The sequence below is a fragment of the Falco punctatus genome (genome assembly GCF_963210335.1).
Source record: "Falco punctatus genome assembly, chromosome: 6".
Lineage (NCBI taxonomy): Eukaryota > Metazoa > Chordata > Aves > Falconiformes > Falconidae > Falco > Falco punctatus.
This window is the reverse complement of record NC_137585.1, coordinates 622522-645207: the sequence shown is the minus strand read 5'-3', so window position 1 is coordinate 645207 and position 22686 is coordinate 622522. Positions and strand designations below refer to the sequence as shown.

Sequence of the window (22686 nt, the reverse complement as noted above, 5' to 3'; positions counted from 1 at the left end):
AAAGCTCTCCAAATGCGTTTGGTGTGGGTAGTGGATTTCCAGACCCAACTTTTATCACTTCAAAGTTTTCCTCCTGTTGAGCCATGCTACTTGCTAGCACAGACCTGGCTGTAGGTGTCTGATGAGTTTCAAAGCTGCAAGGAGAGCAGTAGGAAGACTTGCTGCCAAGGAATGGTGTCTAAAACAGCACCAGACATCAGGTTTTGGACAGGTAACTGCATCTGGCAAGTCTGGAGGGAACCCTGCAGAGGACCATATTCCTTTTGAAAAGGAGATGGGATTTGATTCTGCAAACCACTGATTTCTAGCACCCTGACGTCACAGGAGGCAGTACCTGTCACGCAAATGCCTTTTTGTGCTTCCCCCTCTCTTTTAGAAGCTGTACATGAATGAGCTCCAGTTTTCCAGGTGGCTGGCTCTTCCCTTGCCATCACACATGTAAGAAGGAGGAAGGCTGTAGAGAAGCTGGCATTTCTGTGGCTGGTCTGAAGCCATCGCGTACTTCTCGGCTAAGTGCAGGCGCTCAGCCTGCTACCGCCAGCCTCAACGTTCCAGTGACCCGAAGCACACAACAGCGGTCCGTCGGCCGGGTACACGCGTGTTACACGCGCTGCGGGACCCCCGTTCTCCACACGCCTTTGCAGTGAGCCGGGTGGGACGCAGCCCCGCACCCGCTGCAGGATGGGCTGCAGCTCCTCTCGGTGTGAAAACCGCCCCACCACGTTTACCGAACCTGGCCGCTCCACCGAGCGCGGTTCACCCGAGCCCGGCCGGCGCCAGGCTCTGACCCGGCACCACCCAGTCACTGGTGACACCGCGCAATGGCGGAGCAGCACGGGTGCCCGTGGGCTGCGTGCACGCACCGCCCTCCCGGGGAGGCCGCGCGGCCACCGGGGGCGTGGGCGACACGGTAGGTGGCCGGGCACTCCCCCGGAGACCGGCAGCCCCAGGGACTCTGCCCCTTTAAGGCGCTGATCGGCGGCGCTGGGGCGCCTGGCCCTTTAAGGGCTAGCCCCGCCCCCGGCCCGGCAGCACCGTGAGCCCTGGCAGCGCCAGGTACGGCACCGGGCGGGGGGGTCTTGCCGCGCCGCCCCCTCGCTCCCCCGGCCCCTCCGCCCGCCCGGCCCCTGGTCCCGCCGCTGGGGGGGCTGCGGGGGGGGGCGGCCGGGGGCGCATGGGGCTCGCTGGGCGGGCCGCGGCCTTGCCGTCCTGGCGAGCGGCTGTCCTGGCCTGGTGGCGGGCGGGGGCCGGGGCTGGGGGGCGAGCAGGGGGTGTCCCGCTCCCGGGGGCGGAGGGTCCTCCCGGCCGCGGGGGCCGGCCGGCGGGCGGGCGGGCTGGCGGCGTGTCTCGGGGCCAGGCCGCCGCCTGAGGGGTCCGGCCCGGCGGCGGCGCCTCTGGGCTGGGGGGGGGCGGCCTCCCTGCCCCGCCGGGGCTGCGGTGGCGGCGCTGACCCGCTGTGTGTGCAGGCCAGGCGGGGTTCGGCGCGGACACTCTCCCCCTGCCTGGTGCCATGGCCATGAGGGAGCTGGTGGAGCCGGAGTGCGGGGGCTCCAACCCCCTGATGAAGCTGGCCGGGCACTTCACCCAGGATAAAGCCTTGCAGCAGGAGGGGCTCCAGGGGCCGCTGGCTTGGCCCCCCGGCGCGCCCGCTGCTGCGGCCGTGAGTGCTGCCCCTCGGGCGGGGAGCGGGGGTCCGGGGGCTCGGGTGCGGGAGAGCGGGGTCCGGGTGCGGGGCCTGCCCGCGGCTGGGCCGGCCAGCAGGGGATGGGGGCCATGGGGTGGGCGGTGGTGGGGGGCGTTAGTGCAGGGAGGTGCCAGTGGTGGTCTTTCTGGGAGAAGGTGCCTTGGGGTCACTTGGCTTGTGGGGGGCTGCGAGGCCAGGGCCTGTTGTGGAAGGTGCGTCTGTGGGCAGCAGGGGGGTGCTGGTGGTGAGCCGGGGGGTGCTGGTCGTGGTGGCGAGCCGTGCACCTGGCTGCTGCAGGCTCTGACCCAGAAGGTGCTGGGAGAGGGGCTGGACAGCCTCACTCGAGGTATTCCTGCTCCTTTAGCTCATACGTAGGCTGGCAGCTAATGCACAAGAATGCTGACAGCCCTAAGCTCATGGAAGAGGAAGATGTAAACTAAGCAGGGTCATGGGGTGTGCATGTGGAGAGGGGTACGGGGTTAAAGCTGTTGGGATAATTGCACTCTATTCCCTGTAGATATCCAAACCCCTGGGAGTGGCCACCGAAGATGAGGTAAGAACAGATTGGTGCATCTTCTTACTGTTTTTCTCACCAATACTGTTTGATGTTTTTCTCTGTACCTGGTATTAATCTTCCCTTCTGACAAACTGATTTCTCTCTCATCTTCCACGGTTCTGCCCATTCATCTTCTACACAGTGTTTGTAATCCACCTCTGTCTTTGGCAGCTGGTTGGAGAGTTCCTGCAAGAGCAGAATGCCCCTTTACTGTCCCGTGCACCCCAGACGTTTAAGATGGATGACCTGTTGGCTGAGATGCAAGAGATTGAACAGTCAAGCTTCCGACAGGCCCCTCAGCGAGGTAAGTGTAGCTAGAGTAGGTGGAAAGCTGGAAAAGATATTAGTGTTACGGTTAAGCTCCTAGCAGGGTGGTTCCCATCTATTCAGCTGGAGTATTGTTTCCAGATTTAGGCTTCCCAGTGCACTGACATACTGGAACGAGTCCAGTGGACAGTCAGTAAGGTGTTCAGGGGCTGGGATACGCAGTGTAAGAGGAAAGACTGAGGGGACTGAGTTTGTTCAGCCTCAGGAAGAAGAGCCGAAGGGGTAGGGTGGGTGGGTGGTAGGGTGTCTAGTTGCTGTCTTCAGCAGCTGCAGCCAAGATCTTTGCAGCGATACACAGCAAAAGGGCAAGGGGCAACAGACACAATGTGCAGAAAGGGGAACTGGCTGGATGTAAGGAAATGTTTCTTCCCTTGGAGAGGGAAGTACTGGAATGGTTCAGTACTGGGACAGGTGCCCAGGGAGGCTGGAGAACTGCCAGCTTTGGACAAGTTCAGAAGTTACCTGATGAATGCCCTGAGCAACCTAATCTCTAGCTTTAGTGTTAACCTGCTGTGAGAAGCTGCCCAGAGGTTCCTTCTGAGCGGAATCTTTCTGTGATTTCATTCTACCAAAGAGAAAGATCAGAGATGATGAGGGCTAGCCTGGAACACTTAAATGATGCCTTTGAGTTCTCCAGTCCTCACTTCTGTTCTTTTTAATTCTTGTAGCTCCAGGTGTGGCAGCCCTGGCACTGTCTGAAAACTGGACCCAGGAATTCTTGGCTACAGCAGATAGTGCTGGTGATGTCTCTTCAGATTACAACGAGGCTGACTGGTCACAGGAGTTCATCGCTGAAGTGACAGGTGGAGGGTCCCTTTTGGAATTTCTGTCAAGATGCTGCCCAGTCACATGCCTGTGTATAGTGGAGAGTTACTGAATGTGAAACTGGAGTAGTGCTTTGAGCCCAGCAGTCAGTGTTTGCTGTAGCAGCTTTAATGGGGGGCGGCAGCGGGGGAAGCTACTTCGTGATGGTTTAGCCGAATTGTGAACAGTGTGGTGTGGAAGCTTTTATTCAAGTATAAGGGTCTTTTGTTCTTAGTTTAGCTTACTTGGAGAACTTAGGAGAAGCAAGCTATTCAAGCTGTGATTCAACCAATGCAGGTTCTGGAGGTGGTCTGATACTGCTTCTTGCTTACATATTTTTCTGATTCCCTATCCCAAGGCTAAATTTGCCTTTGGTACAAAGGTAAATCTTGTTTAGTGTGCTTTGGCCCGATACCTTTTGTCAGTTTCAGGGAGGTGGAGGGATGTTGCATCTGGGAAACGAGCAAAACAAATGTTTCTGGCCCAAAGGTTAAACCTGCTGGTTCAAGCAAGCCAGCAGTGTAAAAGCCATCCTGCATTGTGTATAGAGCTGGGGCTGGAAATAGGGTCCTTTTGTCATTCACAACCTCATCTGGAAGTTATCAGTAAGAATTTAATAGATGCTCTTCTCTTCTCCAGGAGTGGCTACTGCAGGAGAGCCAGGTCGTCCTATCCTTTGACCTTTGCACTTTAGGCTTCTGGGAATATAAATCAGCATTTACAAAGGTCTTTGAGAAAATTCTGATAAAAACCTAGTGCTTTGTAGGCTGTGCTTTTGACAGAGAATCATAATGCATTGCTAATTTTCTTGACCTACGTAGTGTCCCACGTGGAGCAGACAAATAAGTTGTGAAATTAAAGTAGAGAATCATGAGGTTATTGGCACCGCAGTGACATCTGTATTAATACACAGCCTGAACCTCAGGCTTGATCTTTAGATCAGAATATACAGAGTTGGAAGAAACAAGCTTTAAACAGTCTTTCTTTGAAGAGGTCCTTCTGTGTGTTAGCTAACTGTGTGAAGTGGAGAGCACAAAATCTAAAGTGAATATGAGTAATGGTCTACCTATCTTACTCTTCCCCCCATTCTTCCTGATGTCCTATGTAGATCCACTGTCTGTGTCTCCTGCCAAGTGGGCAGAAGAATATCTGGAGCAGTCAGAGGAGAAACTGTGGCTTGGGGAATCGGAAGACCAGTCTTTGGCAGATAAATGGTGAGTTTGTCTTCTCAAAACTAGTTATTGCTGTTAGGCCCTCGGGTGGGTGAAGTCTGGATAGGTGACAGAAATCTGCTGTGACCTGAATGCTTTTGAATTGTGTAACACAGATTGATGTTCTCAGGCCTTTGGTTTCAGAGAAAGGAGGAAACTATGCTTGGAGACTAAAGTGTTTAAGATAGCCTAGCTTTTCTATTTTCTAGTTCCAGGAAGATACTGTGATCATGTAGGCTAACTTAATCTCATGCCTAATGCAAAGATCCTTAAAGTGATTTCAAGAGTGAGTTCAGGCAGAACTTTTTTCCCTAACAGGTACTCTTTTAGATTTAGAGATCTCAAGTGCTAGACTCGACTAGTACTGTAAACTTTCAGCACTTTATTCTACCTATCTGACCAACCACATCCTCTGCCTGTTTCTAGATTCAGCCTTCCAGACATTATTTTCATGTGGTTTTGTGTGGTAGGTTAAAGGACAGCCTGCTACTTCAGATCTTTGTATAGGTACCTGTTGACTACAGTCATGTTTTTCAATTAAAGCAGCAAAACACAAGCAAGCGTTTTGGGCTGCTTAGGTCTTTCCCTAAAAGAGATTTTTGCATATTTGGATTCTCCTTCCTCCTGGCTTTTGCCTTTTCTGATACTGTTACCGAAATCTCGGAATGAAGAACTTATCGACACCAATGTGATGCAGATAAGCAGACACTTCTTTATTGATGGCCGGGTGCGAGAGTGAGTCTCCTCACGATCAACGCACACCAAGCTTCAAAATCACACATCATATATAGAACTTATTCATACATATTCATTAAGTATTCATGCATAATCATAATACTTCCCAAAAATCATTAACATACTCTCCTCCCATATCCGATTCTGTGCAGTAAAGGTTAGAAAGGTCCAGAAATGGGTCTGGGGTACGATTTGGGTAGGTGGTATATGAGTCAGTGGTCGCGATCTCCCCCTGCCGGAATTACCTTTTACTAAAGTTCACAGTTTCTTGGCAGGTAACTACAAATTGTTCCAGTTGACTCTCCCCAGTTCCCATTAATTCTGTATTCTGACATTTCAATACGCTTTCTACATACAGAAGGCTAGTCAAGTACAAAAAAAATCTGTAAAATCCCAAATTTGTTACCTAAGTTTTAAACAATGATTCTAGCCCATTCTTCTGGCCTTGGTACAGGGCTGTACAAAGGATTTCATAGCAGCTTTTACTGTGCATCTACAAGTTTCATTAAAATACATCTTTTATTCCAAATGATTTTATAAAATCAAATAAAGTCAATTAATTCTAACTTATTAGCAGATCTGTAACAATACCTTTCTGAAAATATGGACATCCCTGAGTTATTGCTGCCAGATCCAAAGACTTCACCAAGACTGAATGTAGTGGTAACACCTGGAACTGGTGCTATCCTGCTGTAAGCCAGACAGCACATTGAGTTGTGTGCTTACTGTGAGCCCTCAGTCCTCTGTGGAGCTGATGCTTTTCCAAGGCACTGTTCCTCTTGCATGAGCACGACCTACTTTCTTTGTTCCCAGACAGATGACCTTGTTTCTGGTGTAGTGCTAAAACTCGCAATGTCTGATAGCATGTGAGCTTGCCAAGGAATCCAGACAGTTCTGCAGAACTGTGCTGTCACTGTAGCTGTTTAATTCTGCTACTCTTTGTGTCAGTCACTTGCATAGTTAACCTTGGAGTAGTTTTGAATTTTTACAGGTGGATAAAGGTACTGAATCACTTAGGAGAACCCCAGAGTCTTTGAGGAGGGGTAGTATCCCTCAGTACTGTTGTCTGGCCCATTGTGTAGACTGTTGTTAGTGAAACAGTTCGCTGTTGCCTGGTATCAGACTTATCTCTTTCCCTTTTACTGCCTCTGAACGCAGGTATGAGGAATATCAACCTGAGGATGATCTTAAGAAAACTGTTAGTGATTTCCTCTCTGAAGTGGATGATCCAAAACTCAAGAATTCTGAGGTGAGCAATTCCCTGACTGAGGCTCACAGGTAGCTAGTGTGAATAAGGGGTGTGGGGAATTGAGAAGGGGGAAAGCAGTAAAGGAATCAAACCTCCTGCTGTCCCATGTTTCCATTTCTTCCCCGATTCCTAGAAGTTGAACTCCACAATCTGCTCTTAGATATTGTCAGTCTCTGCCACGTGACTCTGGTGAAGTCCTGTCCTTTCCACCTTTTTGGGCCTTTTGTGCTCACTTTGCAGAGAGAAGTCCTCTTAGTGAAGGAAGGCGGGCGTGGGCAGAGGGCTTGCTGGCAAAGCGTCTGCCCAGCTCCACCCTTGTTTCATTTCTCTGCCACAGTTCCTAAAGTTTGTCCGCCAGATCGGAGATGGGAGGGTATCGATCGAAGCTAATCAGGTGACCCACAGAGACCAAGATCAGGCAGAGCAATGGGCAGCTGAGTTTATACAGCAGCAGGTAGGAGCCCCAGCCCTGTGTGCTCTGAAGGAGGAAAGCTTTTTGCCACAGCGCAGCCTGGGAGCAAGGGAGAATGGCAAGTCCAGCTCTCAGCAGCGCTCTACTAATGGTTAGGTTGGGGGAGGCAAGGGGGGGGCTGTTGGGCTCTTAGCAGAGTCTAGCCAGGAGCTGGGAAGGTGTTTGGGCAGCATGAGTTCTCTTGTCTCCTGTAGCACCTGGGAGGAAGGGGATACCCAAATGAATGCTTTTCCACTTCATAGGCCATCAGTTCTTGCTGATGGGGAGGAGCGGTCATCACCGACCCTCTTGCTGTTTTGGGATGTGCCCTGATGTTGCCAAATCCTAAAAAGAAAAGTGTGTTTCTGTTTCCAACCTCCCAGGGGGCATCTGATGCCTGGGTGGATCAATTTGCGCGATCTGGGAACATGTCAACTCTTGATACGGAATTTGAGCAGGCCAAGACTGCTGTGGAGGTAAAACTGATGGAGGCGGAGGGCTGGGGTACCAACTGAGAGCCCATGGTAGAGTTACCTCTCTCCTTTGCAAGTTGTGAGGATGACTAAAAACATTTAAGAGGGTGTTCCCTGGGATGTCTGTAGAGCTGAATTTATGGTTGAGATACTCTAGTCATGTTCCGTTCTCCCCTTCAGTCAGATGTGGACTTCTGGGACAAACTCCAGGTGGAATGGGAGGAGATGGCCAAGAGAGATGCAGAGGCACACCCTTGGCTCTCTGATTATGAAGACCTCAGTTCCTCCTCATACGACAAGGTAATAGAGAAGGGGGTCTCTTGGTCCCAGCATTGTGGTGGACTGCCTCAAGGAGACTGGCAGTATGTCTTCCTCGCGGGTGAGCTCCACAGGCCCCAAATGCTGCTAGGATTCCTTCTTGCATTGATCTTCTCCCGTCACTTGTACCCTCATGCCAGATCAGCTAGGGGTTAAACAAATACTTGTGCTTGCCTGCAAATGCTGTCTAGTCCTTGTCTTGCACCAAATACTAGTGTATGCTGGGGTTCTTTGCAATGAGTGCAAGTGTTGTTGCTTACTCTCTCAAGCTGATAGGACCCACACCAAATGTTTAGTCTCTGTTGCAACTTATTCCAGGTCTGGTTTGGGGGAATTTTTCAGCACAGAGCAGGCAGGAAGAAAAACCACTGTTCTCTGATCCGCTAAAAATCAGCATAGAGGACAAGGAGCTGGATAGAAACACCAGTCTGGGTGTTTCTGATGCACCAAGACTAGACTGCACCGTACTGTAGAGAGTGCTTTTCTCCCTAAGCCTGTCTCCTATGCTTAGCATCTGTCTTCCCTGCTAGGGTTACCAGTTTGAGGAAGATAATCCCATGAGGGATCATCCAGATGCGTTTGAAGAGGGGCAGAAGCGCTTGGAGGAAGGTGACCTCCCCAATGCTGTCTTGCTCTTTGAGGCTGCAGTGCAGCAGAAACCCGATCACATGGAGGTGAGTGAGAGCAGAGACAACAGGCCTTGGCCAGGTGTCCTGCTACTTGAATCCTTCTCTTGAGGTGAGGTGTCAGGGGGTGTGTAGAAATCTCACTTCCGTGTTACGAGCTGTGCAGGGTGTATGAAACATGTAATTTTTCTGTGGCTCTGAGTTTGTAGCTGATGTATGTGAATTCCCAGGAGGGCTGTGGGCGAGGAGGTCACAAAGCCTGCGAATCAGAGTTGTGTGAAATCTTTGGAGCACATGGGGCTGTGCATGGGGCCAAGACAAAGAGTTCTTGTCTCTTAAGTAGCTTCTGTGGAAGTCTTTGTCATTGCAACTTTGGAGGCGATTATGGGAGATAACTGCTCTCAACATCCGTATTAAAGACTAATCCTGCACAGCTCATTAGACTAGAGGTCCTGGCCAGGTCTTCCATCTACGTGCCAGGAGAGGATGTAACTTGAAAGTGTTGAGGGAGATGGCTTGGATGTCTTCAGTCATCCATTGAAGCTGTGGGCCAGAGAATGATTTTTATATTGAAGACAAGTTTCCAGCTCCTAATTCAGTGAATACTTATTTCCATAAAGTACTTCAGCTTCTGCAAGATGGGTTGAGAAATAGAGTAGTCTGTGCGCCTTTCTCCAGAGGTAGAGGATGTGGACATTCTCAGCAGGAAGAGGAAGAATGCAAATACACCCATGTCGGCCATTTCTGGAGTCCCTGCATCATGGACACAGGGATGCTGAATTCTCGGTGTGTCTGAATCAAGCCCTGCTAATTGTATATGACTGGAAATAACATAATTTGTTAATCCTGAGGCTTAGATGAGTAACCTCTCGGAACAGAGCTTATTGGCTTCTGGGAATATGGGCATCTAACTTTCTGGGTTACTGGGAGTAGGTGAAAAGTAAACAAAGGTTTTGAAGATCTACTTTAGCTTTAAAGTGGTCAAAAGGTGTGGCCAATGTTCCTTTAGAATTGTCACTCTCTTCTCATAGGCAGCATAGACTGCAGGCTGAGCATAATTGGGAGAGAGGTAAAACTTTAGAGGAAGAAAACTTCTGGCTAGCTGTATTGAAAACATGTTGAATACTTCTACTGTAACTCTGCAGAAAATACAGGAGAAGTCAAGACTTCATAAATGATATAGTGATCAAATAGGCTTGAACAATTAATTGCTCTGAAGGAAATGTCATGGTTGCTTTAGTCCAAATCACAATTTTACCTTGAATCTCAGCTCTTCTGCCTGCAGAACACTGTGCAGTTATCACTGGTCAGCTCTTCCTGACTTGCAGCTAGCTATATGGTGAGGTATTTGAGGCAGTGGATTGCCTCTTTGCTAATGAAAAATTTCCTTCCTTGAGACAGGATACTGCATTTTGTGACCTGTGTTCAAAATGCGGGTACTTCAAGCTGACAGTCCCGCCAACTGTCTAGCCTATTTTTGAGCAAGGGGTGTAGTTAATGTACATAAAGTGAATAGGTACTTTGGATTTAGTGCCTTAATTAAATATTCCCTACGTCAGCAGCCTGGAGATGGAAGTGGCTTTCATGTACTGATCTCATGATGACTGAAGATTCAGTAAAATGGCAGTGCTTCTACTTTCAGGTCTGATGGTCAACTCGCCAAGATTGTCACTTGCTAGTGGACCACTGCACAAGTATATGCAGCTGCCTGCCTTGGGGGTCCCCTTATTATTAGCACTGCCACAATGCCATTTTGTTCTTGGGAAATAAGAGATCTACTTTTCCCTCCTTCCTCTGCAATGTGACCACAGTTAGAAGTTAAAAGTGGAGGTGCTGTGACTTCAAAGTGTAAAACTGCCATCAAACTTGGCAGAGCTTAGATAGAGCTCCAGGTAGACATTTGCTTCTTTTCACTATAACAGTGCCAGTTTTATTGGCCTTGAGGACCTACGTGCCATAAAGTCTATATGTCTTTCAAGAGAAACTTCATATCTGTGGCTAGTGTATACTTGCATATACTTGGTCTCACGCTGAAAACGTGCAGGATAATATGGTGGATTTAATCTCTGTGTCCGTGGTTTATCAGCCCAGCTTTTTCTCTCTATGTGAAGTCTGACTTTGTGCATCTCTGTCTCTTCCAGGCCTGGCAATATCTGGGAACCACCCAAGCAGAGAATGAACAGGAGCTTTTGGCAATCAGTGCCCTCAGACAGTGAGTGTTGCCGAAGAGCTTTTGAGTGTGACTCCTTGTCTAGCATGGTGCCACAAGGACCATATGGCTAGCGTGGTGTGCTCTGTCTTGGTTGTGATACCTCCTGTATCTGGGTGTCTCCCAGGCGGATTTAATACTGTATTCACTTGTCTGTCTTTGAACTGCAGGTGCTTGGAACTGCAGCCTGGGAACCTCACGGCACTTATGGCTTTAGCAGTCAGCTTCACCAACGAGTCCTTGCAGAAGCAGGCATGTGAGACCCTGCGGGACTGGCTACGCCATAAGCCGGACTATGCTCACCTGCTGGAGAAGGAGGCGGAGGAGAGTGTCTCGGGGACAAACCTGGGACCTTCCAAGCGTGTCCTAGGTTCCCTACTATCTGAGTGAGTTAGGGTTACAAATTTCAGCCTTCAGCTGACAGGCTTCATGGAGGGTTGGGACTGGCCCAGGCAGGAGCAGAGGGAGCAACCCAAGGCCAGCTCTCTCCACAGCACACCAATATCCTTGTTCTGTGCTTTTCCAGCTCGCTCTTTGTGGAGGTGAAAGAGCTGTTCCTAGCAGCTGTGCGCAGCAACCCCTCGACTGTCGATCCTGATGTTCAGTGCGGCCTGGGTGTCCTTTTCAACCTTAGTGGCGAGTATGAGAAGGCTGTGGATTGCTTCAGTGCTGCGCTCAGTGTGCGCCCCAATGTAAGAAAGTGCGGACTGTGGATGCTGGAGGTACCTGGAGGTTTATGGGTGAAGGTCTGGGGGGAGGTGCTGCTTGTATGAGGTATGCTTTTGGAGTGAAGGAATAAGATAGACACATGGGGAAGGGAGGGGCTGACTTGGAGCTTAAAAAATTCCAGTTTATCTCAGCCCTTTCTCCCTGCCCTCTCCTGCAGGACCATCTTCTATGGAACAAGCTTGGTGCCACCCTGGCCAATGGGAACCGGAGTGAGGAAGCTGTGGCTGCGTATCGTCGGGCACTGGAGCTCCAGCCAGGATACATCCGCTCTCGCTACAACTTGGGCATTAGTTGCATCAACTTAGGTGCCCACCGGTGAGCACAGGGTGGGCAGATCTGCTGTAAGCCATGAGTGTGCATATGTTTGTGGGAGAGAGACTGTGACAGATCCACAGATCCCTAGGGCAGTGCCACGCTGCTTGCAGCCTTCCCTTGGCATAGGAGAGCAGAGCAAGTGTGTGGACTGCCCTGAGAGCTGTGTCATGCAGATGCAGTTGGAGTCGGGACCATCTGAACTTTGCTTTCTGTTAAGAGGGAAAAGGGGGATCTCTGATGGTTCTGGAGCGGGGCAGGATCTGGTGGAGGAAGCTGTTTCGGAGAGGAAGTACTTCAGAAGCAAATGAGGGAGGGAGTATGAGATGTACCATCTTCTCCAGTAAGCGTGTGTATGCTCTCTTGTTGACAGTGAGGCCGTGGAGCACTTCTTAGAGGCTTTGCACATGCAGCAGAAGAGCCGAGGTCCGCGAGGGCAGCAAGGCGCTATGTCTGACAACATCTGGAGCACCCTCCGCATGGCCCTCTCCATGCTGGGGCAGAGTGACCTGTATGGGGCAGCTGATGCCCGTGATCTACCCACACTGCTTCAGGCATTTGGCCTCCAGCAGTGACTCTGGGATGGGATCCCCTGCGAGTGCAGGGTTGGCCCAGCCCAGCAGTGACCTTCCTTAGAGAGAAAATGTTCACTAGGGTTCACGCATATCTTTGCTCTGGTAGGGCAGATCGTTGGCGACTGTTTTTTCAAGGACCTCCCGCTGAAGTGTGCAACTTCCCCTACCTGTCTGTTGTGCCCTGAGCATCTCTGAGCGGTTCATGCTATCACCTCCGTGACTGACTGGCGCTCTGCTGGTAGGCAGATGATCCAAGTGGGAAGATGGCAACATCCAGCTCTCTTGCCAGACTGCATTTGCTGTAATGCCCCAGCGTGACTATGAGACCTTACAATAGCCATTCTGCAGAGACTACCTGCTGGATGTGTCTCGAGTGCAGGTTGCTTTGGTGGGGTGGGATTGCCGTTTAGTGAAAGGGTGAAAAATTCTGGGTTTTGAGCATGGTTCCGCATGTATGTGCTTGCATGTGTGTATATGTGGGTTGCTAGGGAAAACTGGGGGCGCAGTCACCTTTTCTGGGTACTGGTAGCTTCATGGTACAGCCACATGCTAGTTTCTCAGTGTCTTTTAAGGAACCTTTTAAGAGCAGAATATTTTACTTACGCTAGGGACACAAGTGGAGGCCCTTACCCTGTCAGGGTAAGAGGAGATCCCAGAGTTCAGACTTGAGGGAATGTGATAAGAAGAAAAGTACAAAAATGTAATCTCCCCTCCCAGAATATGGTGGGGAAAGGGTCAAGTCTTGATTTTCACTTGATCATCTGTCATTGTTTTCCTTTGTGCAGAAGTTCTCCATCTTGTGTGTAACTGAATCTTGTTAATTATAAATATCTGTATATGATTCTGTTGGGGAAAATGTTTTTTAATTGTAAAGTATTTTGTATAATAAAGGGGGGAGAATTAAAATTGCCAAAATGACATCTTTGTGCCTCTGGAGCTGCATGCAGTGGGTAGTGTATATCACTCTGGGAGTCTAAGCCCACTGACTTTCAAAAGATAGATCAGAGTCTGAGTTTGTTTCCCCTTTTGATCCAGGTTTTGTTTTATTGATAACTCATATGCAAATGAAGCTCAAAGGCCCTAATTTTGCTGTAGCCTTGGGCTTTAGTTCTATGAGCCAGCAGGAGAGCTTCCTTGTGCCAAAAGCGTTTTCCTTGCTTAGGTTTAGGGATCAGTGAAGCACTCCCTACACACAGCACACACACACCCCCACCCCAATTTCCAGGTTTCCTGCTCTCTGCAGTGGGAAAATTGTGTTACATTTTGTCATCTCATTGAGGAACCCTCCTGCTGTGGTAGTCGAGACCTGGGGCTCAGCTTACCCTTCCTCTTCCACCAGGCACCTGTTTCTTCCTACCTCTGCCTCACAGGCTTGTTTTTCTCACAGCTGTAACAATCAGGAGCAGAAAGTATGGGCAGAGAATAGTTCTTGCTGTGTCTTCTGCATTCTAGCTTCCCATGTCTCACATCCAGCCCTGTGGCACTAAAACCTACATGCACTATTCTGAAACTGCTGCAATGCATACATAAATGATTTGCTGCTTGTGCTGTCTAAAAGGAAGGGAAACATTACTTCTGGATCCTGCTAACACGTGCTGCTCCTGGTCAGAGAAGTGCCTTTTGGTTTTCACTGATCTCAATCCTTGTCAGATTCTTCTCAGCAAAAGAAAACATTAGTGCCTGTGCTGTTCCTCACCTGCTGTCCACCTGATCTCCCTTTCTCTGTTCCCTGTGGTCCCCCCTGCCACTGATTTTCTTTGCCTCTCTGCTGCACTGCATTCCTCTCTATTCACACTCCCATTGTCACTGCTTGGCCTTCCCTTTTTCTCATCCTCGGATGCCATTAACGCTTCTCTTCTCCTTGATTTCCTAGTTGTCTCAATGTCCCTTGCTATTCGGCTTGATCTCTTGGCTTTGTGCTTGGTGTCCTTACCTATCGCACATCCCCTCCTGTCTCTGTAGCTAGAGTGAGCTGTCACCATTTGTTCTCTTTCCCTGTAAGTTGTTCTTTCTTCCCTCCCCCCCACCTTAAATCATCTCCTAGCACGTGTGCTGCCTTTGCTGAGGCCAGATCTTCACCTAGACATGAGGTCCCGTTTCAGCCTCCCAGGGCTGAGTAAGACCGAGCTGCTTCTGTCCAGACCATGTCTAACCTTGTCCTGTTAAAAATTGTCTTTGGAAAGGGCACTTTGGTGCAGGGAGCAGCAGCTGGCTGATCGTATCCGGATTGTGGGTCCTGTTCACGCCTTTCGCCTGCCCTCCAGCCACCTCTGAACCAGGCTTGCGCTGGGGCTCTGGAAGTACCTTGGTTCTCGTTTGCATTTCCAGCTACACCGTCTGGTGCCAGGCCCTGTCGTACAGTGGGGGTGGTCAGCAGGTGCCGAGCATTTCAGAATCACAGGTGAGGCAGCGAGGGGTGTTTGGGGGTCCCTAATCCACTCCCCTGTCACAACAGGCCTGCCTTGGATGCTAGACCAGGTAGCTGAGGGCCTTACAAATGAGCATGCTCTGCAATTTTTGTGCTTTCTCCTCTTGTACTGTCCCAAGCACACAGAGCAGCGGCAGGGCCTGTCGCCACTAGAAGCATAAGGGGAGCCCACAGGCCCTTTTCTGTTCTTTTCCAAGTCTGTGGGTGCTACAGGACCCGAACTAGATCTTTCACAGGGCACTGGAGGTGCAGTCAAAAGGGATGGTTCAGTACATGTTCTTCCACCCATGCTTCTTGTTGTGTTTTCAGTGTTTTATTTATTTGCTGCTTCCAATAAATCTGAGAATCTCTTGTCTCCTGGTGCTGACCTTAACTCGACTTGCAGCTGGAAGGTACCAGCAAATGGAAGTCTATGTGCTGAAATCCTTATACCTCTCTCCACTGTGCTCCTCGTTAGTGTTTATGCTTGTCGAGAAGGTGGGCGTGCTGCCACCGTACACTCTGGTTTACCACTGCTGTTTCCTCACCTTGAGCTGCTGAGCTTTGTTATCATCCTGGGTTTTCTCGAGTTACCACCCCTTGATGTCTTGTTTCGGGTCCCAGGCCCCTACCTCACCTGCCTGTGTGTGCTGAAGCCTTTCCAGCCTGGAAGGGGCTTGGACCGGTCCTCTAGGAGTGGTGACCTGAACTGGGTGTTCATGGAAAGGGTATAAGGGCCAGCATGTAGTGGGTACCTGTAAGAGTCGGTCTAAAGAGAACAATATTGTCTCAACATTGCCAACAGAGACCTGGAGATGGAATGTGGTCCTCATGGACACCAAGACACAAAGACCCTGGGAAAGAGAACTGCACGGTACAAGGAGTGCTGTGCCATTCCCTGCCACCTGGGATTGAAAGGAACAACTACAATAAGGCCTCATAACAGCTGTCCAGAAGATGGATCACAACCGTGGTCATAACAACAAACCAGAAAACAATACAAAAACACTCCTGGTCTGAAGCCACCCACCTCTGAGGCAAACCACGCCTCGGGCACTCTTCTTTGGACATGCATGATAACCTGGCTCGAGAAGGCAGAGACTGGCAACAATCCATGGACCAGAGGAGGAGCAAGGTGTGTTGCTTGGCATAAAAAGATGCCTTCTTAGCAACTGAACTTTGGAGATCTTCCCCACCAAGGATCACGATGATAGGAAGGACCGGCGGGATGCTGCCTGGACCTGGGACCATAGGGACACCTTGGACCCATGGTGGTAGCTATAATCCTCTTTCCTTTTCTTTTTACTTTACCTTTTATTCACTTTCTGTCTTTCTACCTATTGCACGCCGCTTTACGGGCAAACAATAAAACTGTGCTGTTTAATTGAAGCATAACCCCTTGGCGTGGTCGCCTTGATTTTTGCGCTTCAAGATCATAGTTAATGAACCATCACGAGTCCACTGAGTGGACTGTGACAGTACCCTCATATTTTCTAGGGATCCTGCTGCTTTAAAGACTGCCTGGCACAGAAACTGTGTCAGTTTAATAGCCTTTGGTGAATTCGTTCTCTGTCTGTGCCTTGATTTTTAAGACGGGTGGTGCTTTTGGTCTCTGCAATGTCCTGTGGATGCACAGAAGAACTGCGTTTAGATATCCAAATTACTCTCTTTTGTTTTAAGCCTGCTACTTCTTCCTTCGTGGCCTGTTACTGTAAGAGAGAGCAAATATTACGGTTCTAGTGCATTCTGTGTCTCCCCAGAGGGAGCCCTTTCCCTGCCGCTGTGCCCATGCTCCTGCACCTTCTCTGCTTCCCCTGTGTCATTGCCAGGGCTCCCTTCGTGCCCTCGCCTGCCTCGGGGCCCTGACCACCGACTCCTCCACGCATGTTTCTCCTCCTCTGAGTCAGCCCCTGGTGCTCAGGACCCTTTTGGCAGGCAAGCCTGTGCTGGAGGGACGGCCAGCAGCGCAGGGCTGCCCACCTGAGCGCGGAGCAGCCCGAGGGGTGCCGGCCAGGCAGAGCTGTCGGAGCGGGTGCTGGCAGCTTCCCCACCTGGCAGGCCCTCGCTCACTAGGCATGAGCTTCCTTGCTCCCCCAAAAAATGAGAGAAACGTTTCAGCGGTCACCGTTACACTTAGTACGGGCAGAGCGTTGCCTGGTGTTTGCCGAAGCTTTGGGGCACCTCACTTGAGGTGTGTGAAACTTCAAAGCTCTGCAAGTGTCCATCGCTTTAGGAAGGGTTGTGGGTACAGAGATCCCCTGAAAATCTGATGCCGGGTGGGTAGGCTTTTTCCTGGAACTTTTCCATTTCTCTGTCACATTTCCTAGGCAGAAGTGACACTCATGCTGGGTGGGGCAGGCCAGCACAGGGGTGCAAGGGTTCAGCAGCCCAGCAGGGAGCAACGTGCTGGACGTGAGCCTCAGAGCCGGAGGGGCTTTCCCAGCCAAACTGGTGCTGTGGAGTTGGGAACCTTTTGAGAGTCCATGACAGGTGAGGTCCTGCATCAGGTACCGAGCATCTGATTAGTCTGGGCCTTTGCGTTTGCAAAGCCCAGCTTAGCAACCATGCCGTGGAAACCCGTTTGCACGTTTATTAAATGTGGGGACAGAAAGCGACCCAGCTGGGTTTCTGACATTGTGAGCTAAAACAGTTACTCACAGACAGCCTGTTACCTTTTCCTTTATCTGGAAAAGGGAGACTTTGGGAAGGAAAGAATAGTTAGAAAAGCTCTTTCCTTTCCTTTCTGGCTTCTGCGTCTTGTCAAGTGGGACCCGTAAGGCTTTGCCAGTGTTTGCTGTGCCTCTCCTCCCAGCACGACTTTGGCGGAGCTCGTTCCCTGCTGCTGCGAGTGGGGCTGCAGCACCCACCCAGCACAGCGCTACCATCCCTCTTCTAGTCTCTGCTGAACGAGTGCTGTTCAGTCCCCTGTACGGAGCGCTGGCAATGGGGGAGCGTGGCAAACAGTGGTAAACAAAGAGAAAAGAAGAAAAAAAGGGAGCTTGTGTGAGATACATGCTGGGCAAAAAAGGAGGCGCCTTTTCCCCCTCCAGCGTTTGGCAGTGAATGCATTTACTGGTCGGTGGGCTGCTTGCAGTCCTATGTCCCACTGCATGTTCTGATGTTGCATTTCTGGGGGCTGTGTTGTTTGAGAAACAGAAGGCTTAGAGCCAAAAGTGAGAAAGAAACTCCATCTTTATGATGAATTACTTTACCAACCCTAACAACTGCAAAGAGAGTAAAACCAAAAAACATCCCCTCAACCACAAAAAGCCTCTCCAGCCCAAAGAAATTAATGTCCTGCTGCCTTGAGTCCACGACTGTCGACCAAATAGCAATCAGAAACTGGGGAGATGCAGTGCATGTGTGATTTTATTTATTTATTGTTTTTAAAACCCTTATTTTAAAGTAAGGAATAAAAGGATGTGAGATTGAGATACAAACTAAGGTATCTACTGTGGTGGAGAATGGTGGGAATACAAGAGGATCTGGAGGAGGAAGGGGTTTGTGGTTAATTTGATTTTTCTAACATTTTGCCTGTTCCAGCACTGCGGAGTGGGTACCTACGTGGCATCCACAGCTTTAAGTGAAATTGTTTTGTCACCCTGCAATCTAGTGGAAAACAGACTCTGGCAGTGCAATGATGATGAAGCCAACTACAGAGGAAATCAATAAAAGTCTTGATGTATTTGGAGATTATTCTATAGGAAAACAAAACAATAAGCTCACTATTAAGCTTTGTCAAAAAGAGAGAGAGAGAGAAGATGGATTTTATGGAAAAGATCAAAATATTTTAGTAATTTTTGCTCCAAATAGGGTAAGTCTTTATTTGTTCAAGTGTTTTTTTGCTTAATGTGTTCTGGACATTTTCAAAGACACTGCATGTTCATCATTAGTCTTGCTCATTCTTTCACTTTTGTCTGCTGAGGGCAATAGAGGAAGAGGGGGTTATCCTTTTCCTCTTTGAGTTTTGTTTTTATTTGCACTTCTTTGTCACAGTTTCTTTTCCAGATTTTGAGACACTGCTGTTTCTGCAGGAGGGAGGTGGAGGGAAGTTTGGGAAACATAATTTCCCATAAGTATAACAAAAAAACCCATAAGCCATAAATATTTCCAGTCTTAAACTCCTAGTCCCACCCAGTGCTATTCTGCTGTGTGCAGTGGCTTAATTCCTCGTGCGTAAAGCCCCATAGAAATGAGGTGAGTGACACTGGAATCCTTTTGATTTTCAGTCCCCATAACATTCGGAAAGATGGCCATTAGTACCAGGAACTCATTTCTTTATGTGAGCTTGGGTGTGTTTATACACACATCCTTTGCCAAGCTTTTGTGCCAACTCATCCCACCATACATCCCCTCCTGACTTTCCCTGGTGCCATGGAAAGCCCCGCTGCCAGCTTTGGTGCCCTGCAGAGAGGATGTGGGGGACTTCTGAGCGTGCTGTGGGCTGCATGGCTCTGACACAGCTGGGCCATGCTCTGACTCACCTTTGTGCTGCCTTTGTGGCACATACATTTGTTCAAAGGGCTTTTGTGAGTATGCAGGTGTTGAGATAGATGGAAGCGTTTAGTTTATGATGAATTATGTCATATATATATATTAAAAAAATACTTCTTTTTTTCAGAAACGCAACTAAATAATTTCATGAATAAAATATACTAGCAGACTAAGAAGCGTGAATGCTGTTCAGTGGTGGCATAAATCCATCCTGTTCTAGGCTGTTTTAGTCCATCTTCTAAACATTCCTGCCACTGGTGTGCTTGTATTCTCCCTTCTCCTAGCCAGCGGTGGACAGCATGGTTCAGGAGTGGGATGGGGCCTTGTTCTTCCTCTTGGTGCCATGCTGTAGGGTGAGCTCCCTGCACCACAGCAAACTGCGCTGCAAAGCCGCAGCTTGCCAGCACAGCAGGGCTGATTTCGCATCTTGCTGTTGCTAGACAATGAGGTCCTGCTGCTTTCCTCCAAAGCCCAGAATGCAAATGTCAATTGCTCTGCTTCCAGCCTCTGCAGAGCATCAAAAGAAAGAGCTATGTGGAAAAGAAGCGGTGTGGCTTTGTGTTAGCGGTGTTCCGTCACCTGGCACACCATGAGCTCAGCCGACCACTGGTGGAAGAGATGCAGCAGGAGAGTTTGGATGGAGCCAGTGTAGGGCTGTCTGTTCTGGCAGGGGGGAGCTCTCTCCCTTCCCAGCTTCCCATCTTCTCCAGTCACATCCTACCTGCGGAGCAGGGGTCCCTGAAGCATCCTGCGGCAGGGCATGTTCTAAGAGTGACCTTGAAAGAGGCCCTGCTGGTCAGATACCACCCCTTGAAGTCATCGATTCACGGCAGCCCAGCACGGCACTGGTTCTGTAGCTGTATGTGCGGCTGCGTATTCTCTTTCATGGGAGTTCTGGTGTATGAAAAAGCAGCTCGTAGCCCCTGCACCCTTGGCTCCTCTCAGAGGGCTGCGCACCCTGCCCGGCCACTCTGCCCATACCTAAGGTCTAACTGAGATCTACTACTATTGAGCGTGTGGGCATTGGATTCGCTTGTGCCAATAACCCACAAAATCTCCTCTGAGGCTTTGTTGTGAGCTTTCTCGTGTCTGATGGCAAGGGAGGGACCGCTGACCTCCAAGGATGGGCACTCTCTGGCCTGGGAGATGTTCAGGAGTCACCAGGCAAGGCGCTGCGCAGATTCAGGCTGGCTATGGGGGGGCGTTGGACAGGACCTCCAGAGGCTCCTTCCTACCTGTGGAGCCGCTCGCTGCTGTTCACTGGTGGTGCAGCTTGTTCATTGTTTACACTGTTGTTATCATTCATCAGACTGTTGGCTGATTTCAAAATTTGGAGACAGCTCAGGCCAAAGAAGCCTTTAAAGGGAACCTCTTCACTGCTGCAGGTATTTGCAGGGTCTGGTTTGCTCTTGGCCTGACGAAGATCCCATTGTTTCCTCCCACTGCAGTGCAGCTTGCCGGTACGCTGCCCCGTTCCCATGTCTGACCATACATTACAGAGTAAACCTGCAATGTGAAAACAAGCAAAAATATTGCTACTGCAGCTCTGCCGGTGCCTCCCTGCCCTGCTTTACCAGCTCTGCATCCCTATGGCTGCTCAAACGGATACGTAGGTGAGAAGAGGGAAAGTGAATTTAAAAAAAAAACTACTTAAATGTCACCTCTGCCACCTGGACATTTCACACAGAAACCCTCTGAAGAACTAACATCATGTATTAGACGTGCTTCCTAGGTAAGGAAAAATGAAAACTGCAGTAAGCAAAAAATTCTACAGCCCATGTGCCACAAAATACTTTGACTTGTTTTTATTACTGTCACAGAGCTGGTTTCTGGAGAATAACGCAATCAATAAGCAAAGCTCTAAGGTTTCGCAAGTTGCTTCCTCAATAAACTTTTGACCTGAAACAATGAGATGGCGGGTTGTAGAAAGATCAAACCAAACCCAAAACAGTTAGTGACTTTTGATCCCTGAGGGTAATATCAGCCACTTCTCAGTTCCGTGGCATAGGGTGTTTCCCAAGACCTCTGTGCAAGCTATAAAAGTAGGTGAGCGAGCTGCTCCCATCATCGTTAGAGCCGGACCAGAGGAAGCGCAGTCGGGTCTCTGTCCAGAGCCGACACCGAGGTGAGACGCGTGCTTGTGTGTGACAACTTCCAACGGCTTCTTGGGCAGCTACTGCGAAATGCAGCTGAGGAAGTTTGTGTTAGCATAAGGCTGCAACATGTATGTGAGGATCTGATGTCTGTGCTCGCTGAAACTTCACACGCCGTTCAGGTGATGAGAGCTGCAGGACAAGCACACCTTGCAAAGGGCAAGGATGGAGGGAGCCCTTGCTACAAAATTCCGAGGGGTGAAAATGAGACTATTTTACAAATTAATTTTGTGCATAGGATCTTTATGCTGTGTCAGAAAAATTAACTGGCTTATTATTATTGCTGCTTCTTTTTCTGCAGGCAGAAGGTCATTATACCAGTGCTCATCGATCAATAAATTAAAGTTCAGGCAGCCACAGCCTCCGTAAATTCAGTTATAACTGAAAAAATGCTTAAATATTTTTAATCACATAGTGAGGTATTTTTCTTAAGTGAAATTTAAGTGAGGGTTTTTTTTTAAGGTTAATTGTGTTGCTCAGGTCTTGCAATTTTAGTCTGACTTTTCCTCTTACTTGGGCAGATCTGATCTTCCATGGCTTTGTAGAATTAATTAGAGTAACTGCTTCTTTCCATCCGACGTATTTGCCCTGAAATCTACAACTTTGCTTCGATGACTGTTACGTGGTTTAGGAAGGGAGCTGTTGTCTTAACTGGCCACTTGTTTCTGTCCCTGCAGCTGTTGCTAACAAATACTGTGGTTCTTCATCTGATTCCAGGTGACTTTGTGTGAAATTCGGTATGAGTATTTGTAACAGTGCTACAAAAAGACATTTACAACCTGAAATTTAGTCTGATGCAAAGAGATGATGCTTTGATCTCGATCGCTTCTCAGCTTACATCACAAACAGGAATCTCTTGATTTCAATAGGATTTAATATAAAAAGAGAAATAAGGTATTTCAGTCTAGAAGTTCAGTTCTGGCCTGAACAGAATAGGTGGTTTTGTATTTACAGTACAAAAAGCACTTTCATTTAGAAATTAATTGAAGGTCTCACTACTTGTAATATTATGTGGATCATGGAATCTAGTCCAAACAACTAATGCTGATTTCTGAAATAATTCTCAAATGCAGTGTCAGTTATCAACTGAAAGATTTATCACCGGTTATATATTTTATTTCATTATAATTTAGGATATACCAATAAGATGTTAAACTAAATGCTTAGATGAGCCTCGCACATATACACAACTAAATAGGACTGGATGTTTTTTGAATACATATCTCATTTTACGTTTTTCTTCCCAATTCAAATGTCTGTGCCACGCTCTCACTCTTTTCCAGCTGTTGCTATATTTATCCTCTGCTCAAAATGTTTTACCTTTCATTTTTTCTTTTTCCTTTCCCCCTCTCCAGCATCCTGTGCCTGGTGTG

At 49.0% G+C, this 22686-nt stretch overlaps 1 protein-coding gene across 4 annotated transcripts; it reads left to right on the top strand.

Moving 5' to 3' along the window:
- Positions 1 to 15042, top strand: PEX5 (peroxisomal biogenesis factor 5). 4 transcript variants are annotated; one of them, XM_080391361.1, is made up of 16 exons: positions 9 to 1056; positions 1467 to 1660; positions 2202 to 2237; positions 2412 to 2544; positions 3236 to 3370; positions 4480 to 4585; positions 6476 to 6566; positions 6904 to 7020; positions 7401 to 7493; positions 7671 to 7790; positions 8339 to 8482; positions 10576 to 10646; positions 10814 to 11029; positions 11170 to 11365; positions 11530 to 11687; positions 12058 to 15042. In XM_080391361.1, exons 2-16 carry the CDS (start codon positions 1511 to 1513, stop codon positions 12257 to 12259), a joined length of 1968 nt encoding a protein of 655 aa, XP_080247487.1. In that variant the 5' UTR covers positions 9 to 1056; positions 1467 to 1510; the 3' UTR covers positions 12260 to 15042. The 4 variants fall into 4 exon arrangements, with proteins under 4 accessions (XP_080247489.1, XP_080247487.1, XP_080247490.1 ...); XM_080391362.1 differs by having other exon boundaries at positions 875 to 1056; positions 11170 to 11335; XM_080391363.1 differs by lacking the exon at positions 6904 to 7020 and having other exon boundaries at positions 1 to 1056.
- The last annotated feature ends 7644 nt before the right edge of the window (positions 15043 to 22686 follow it).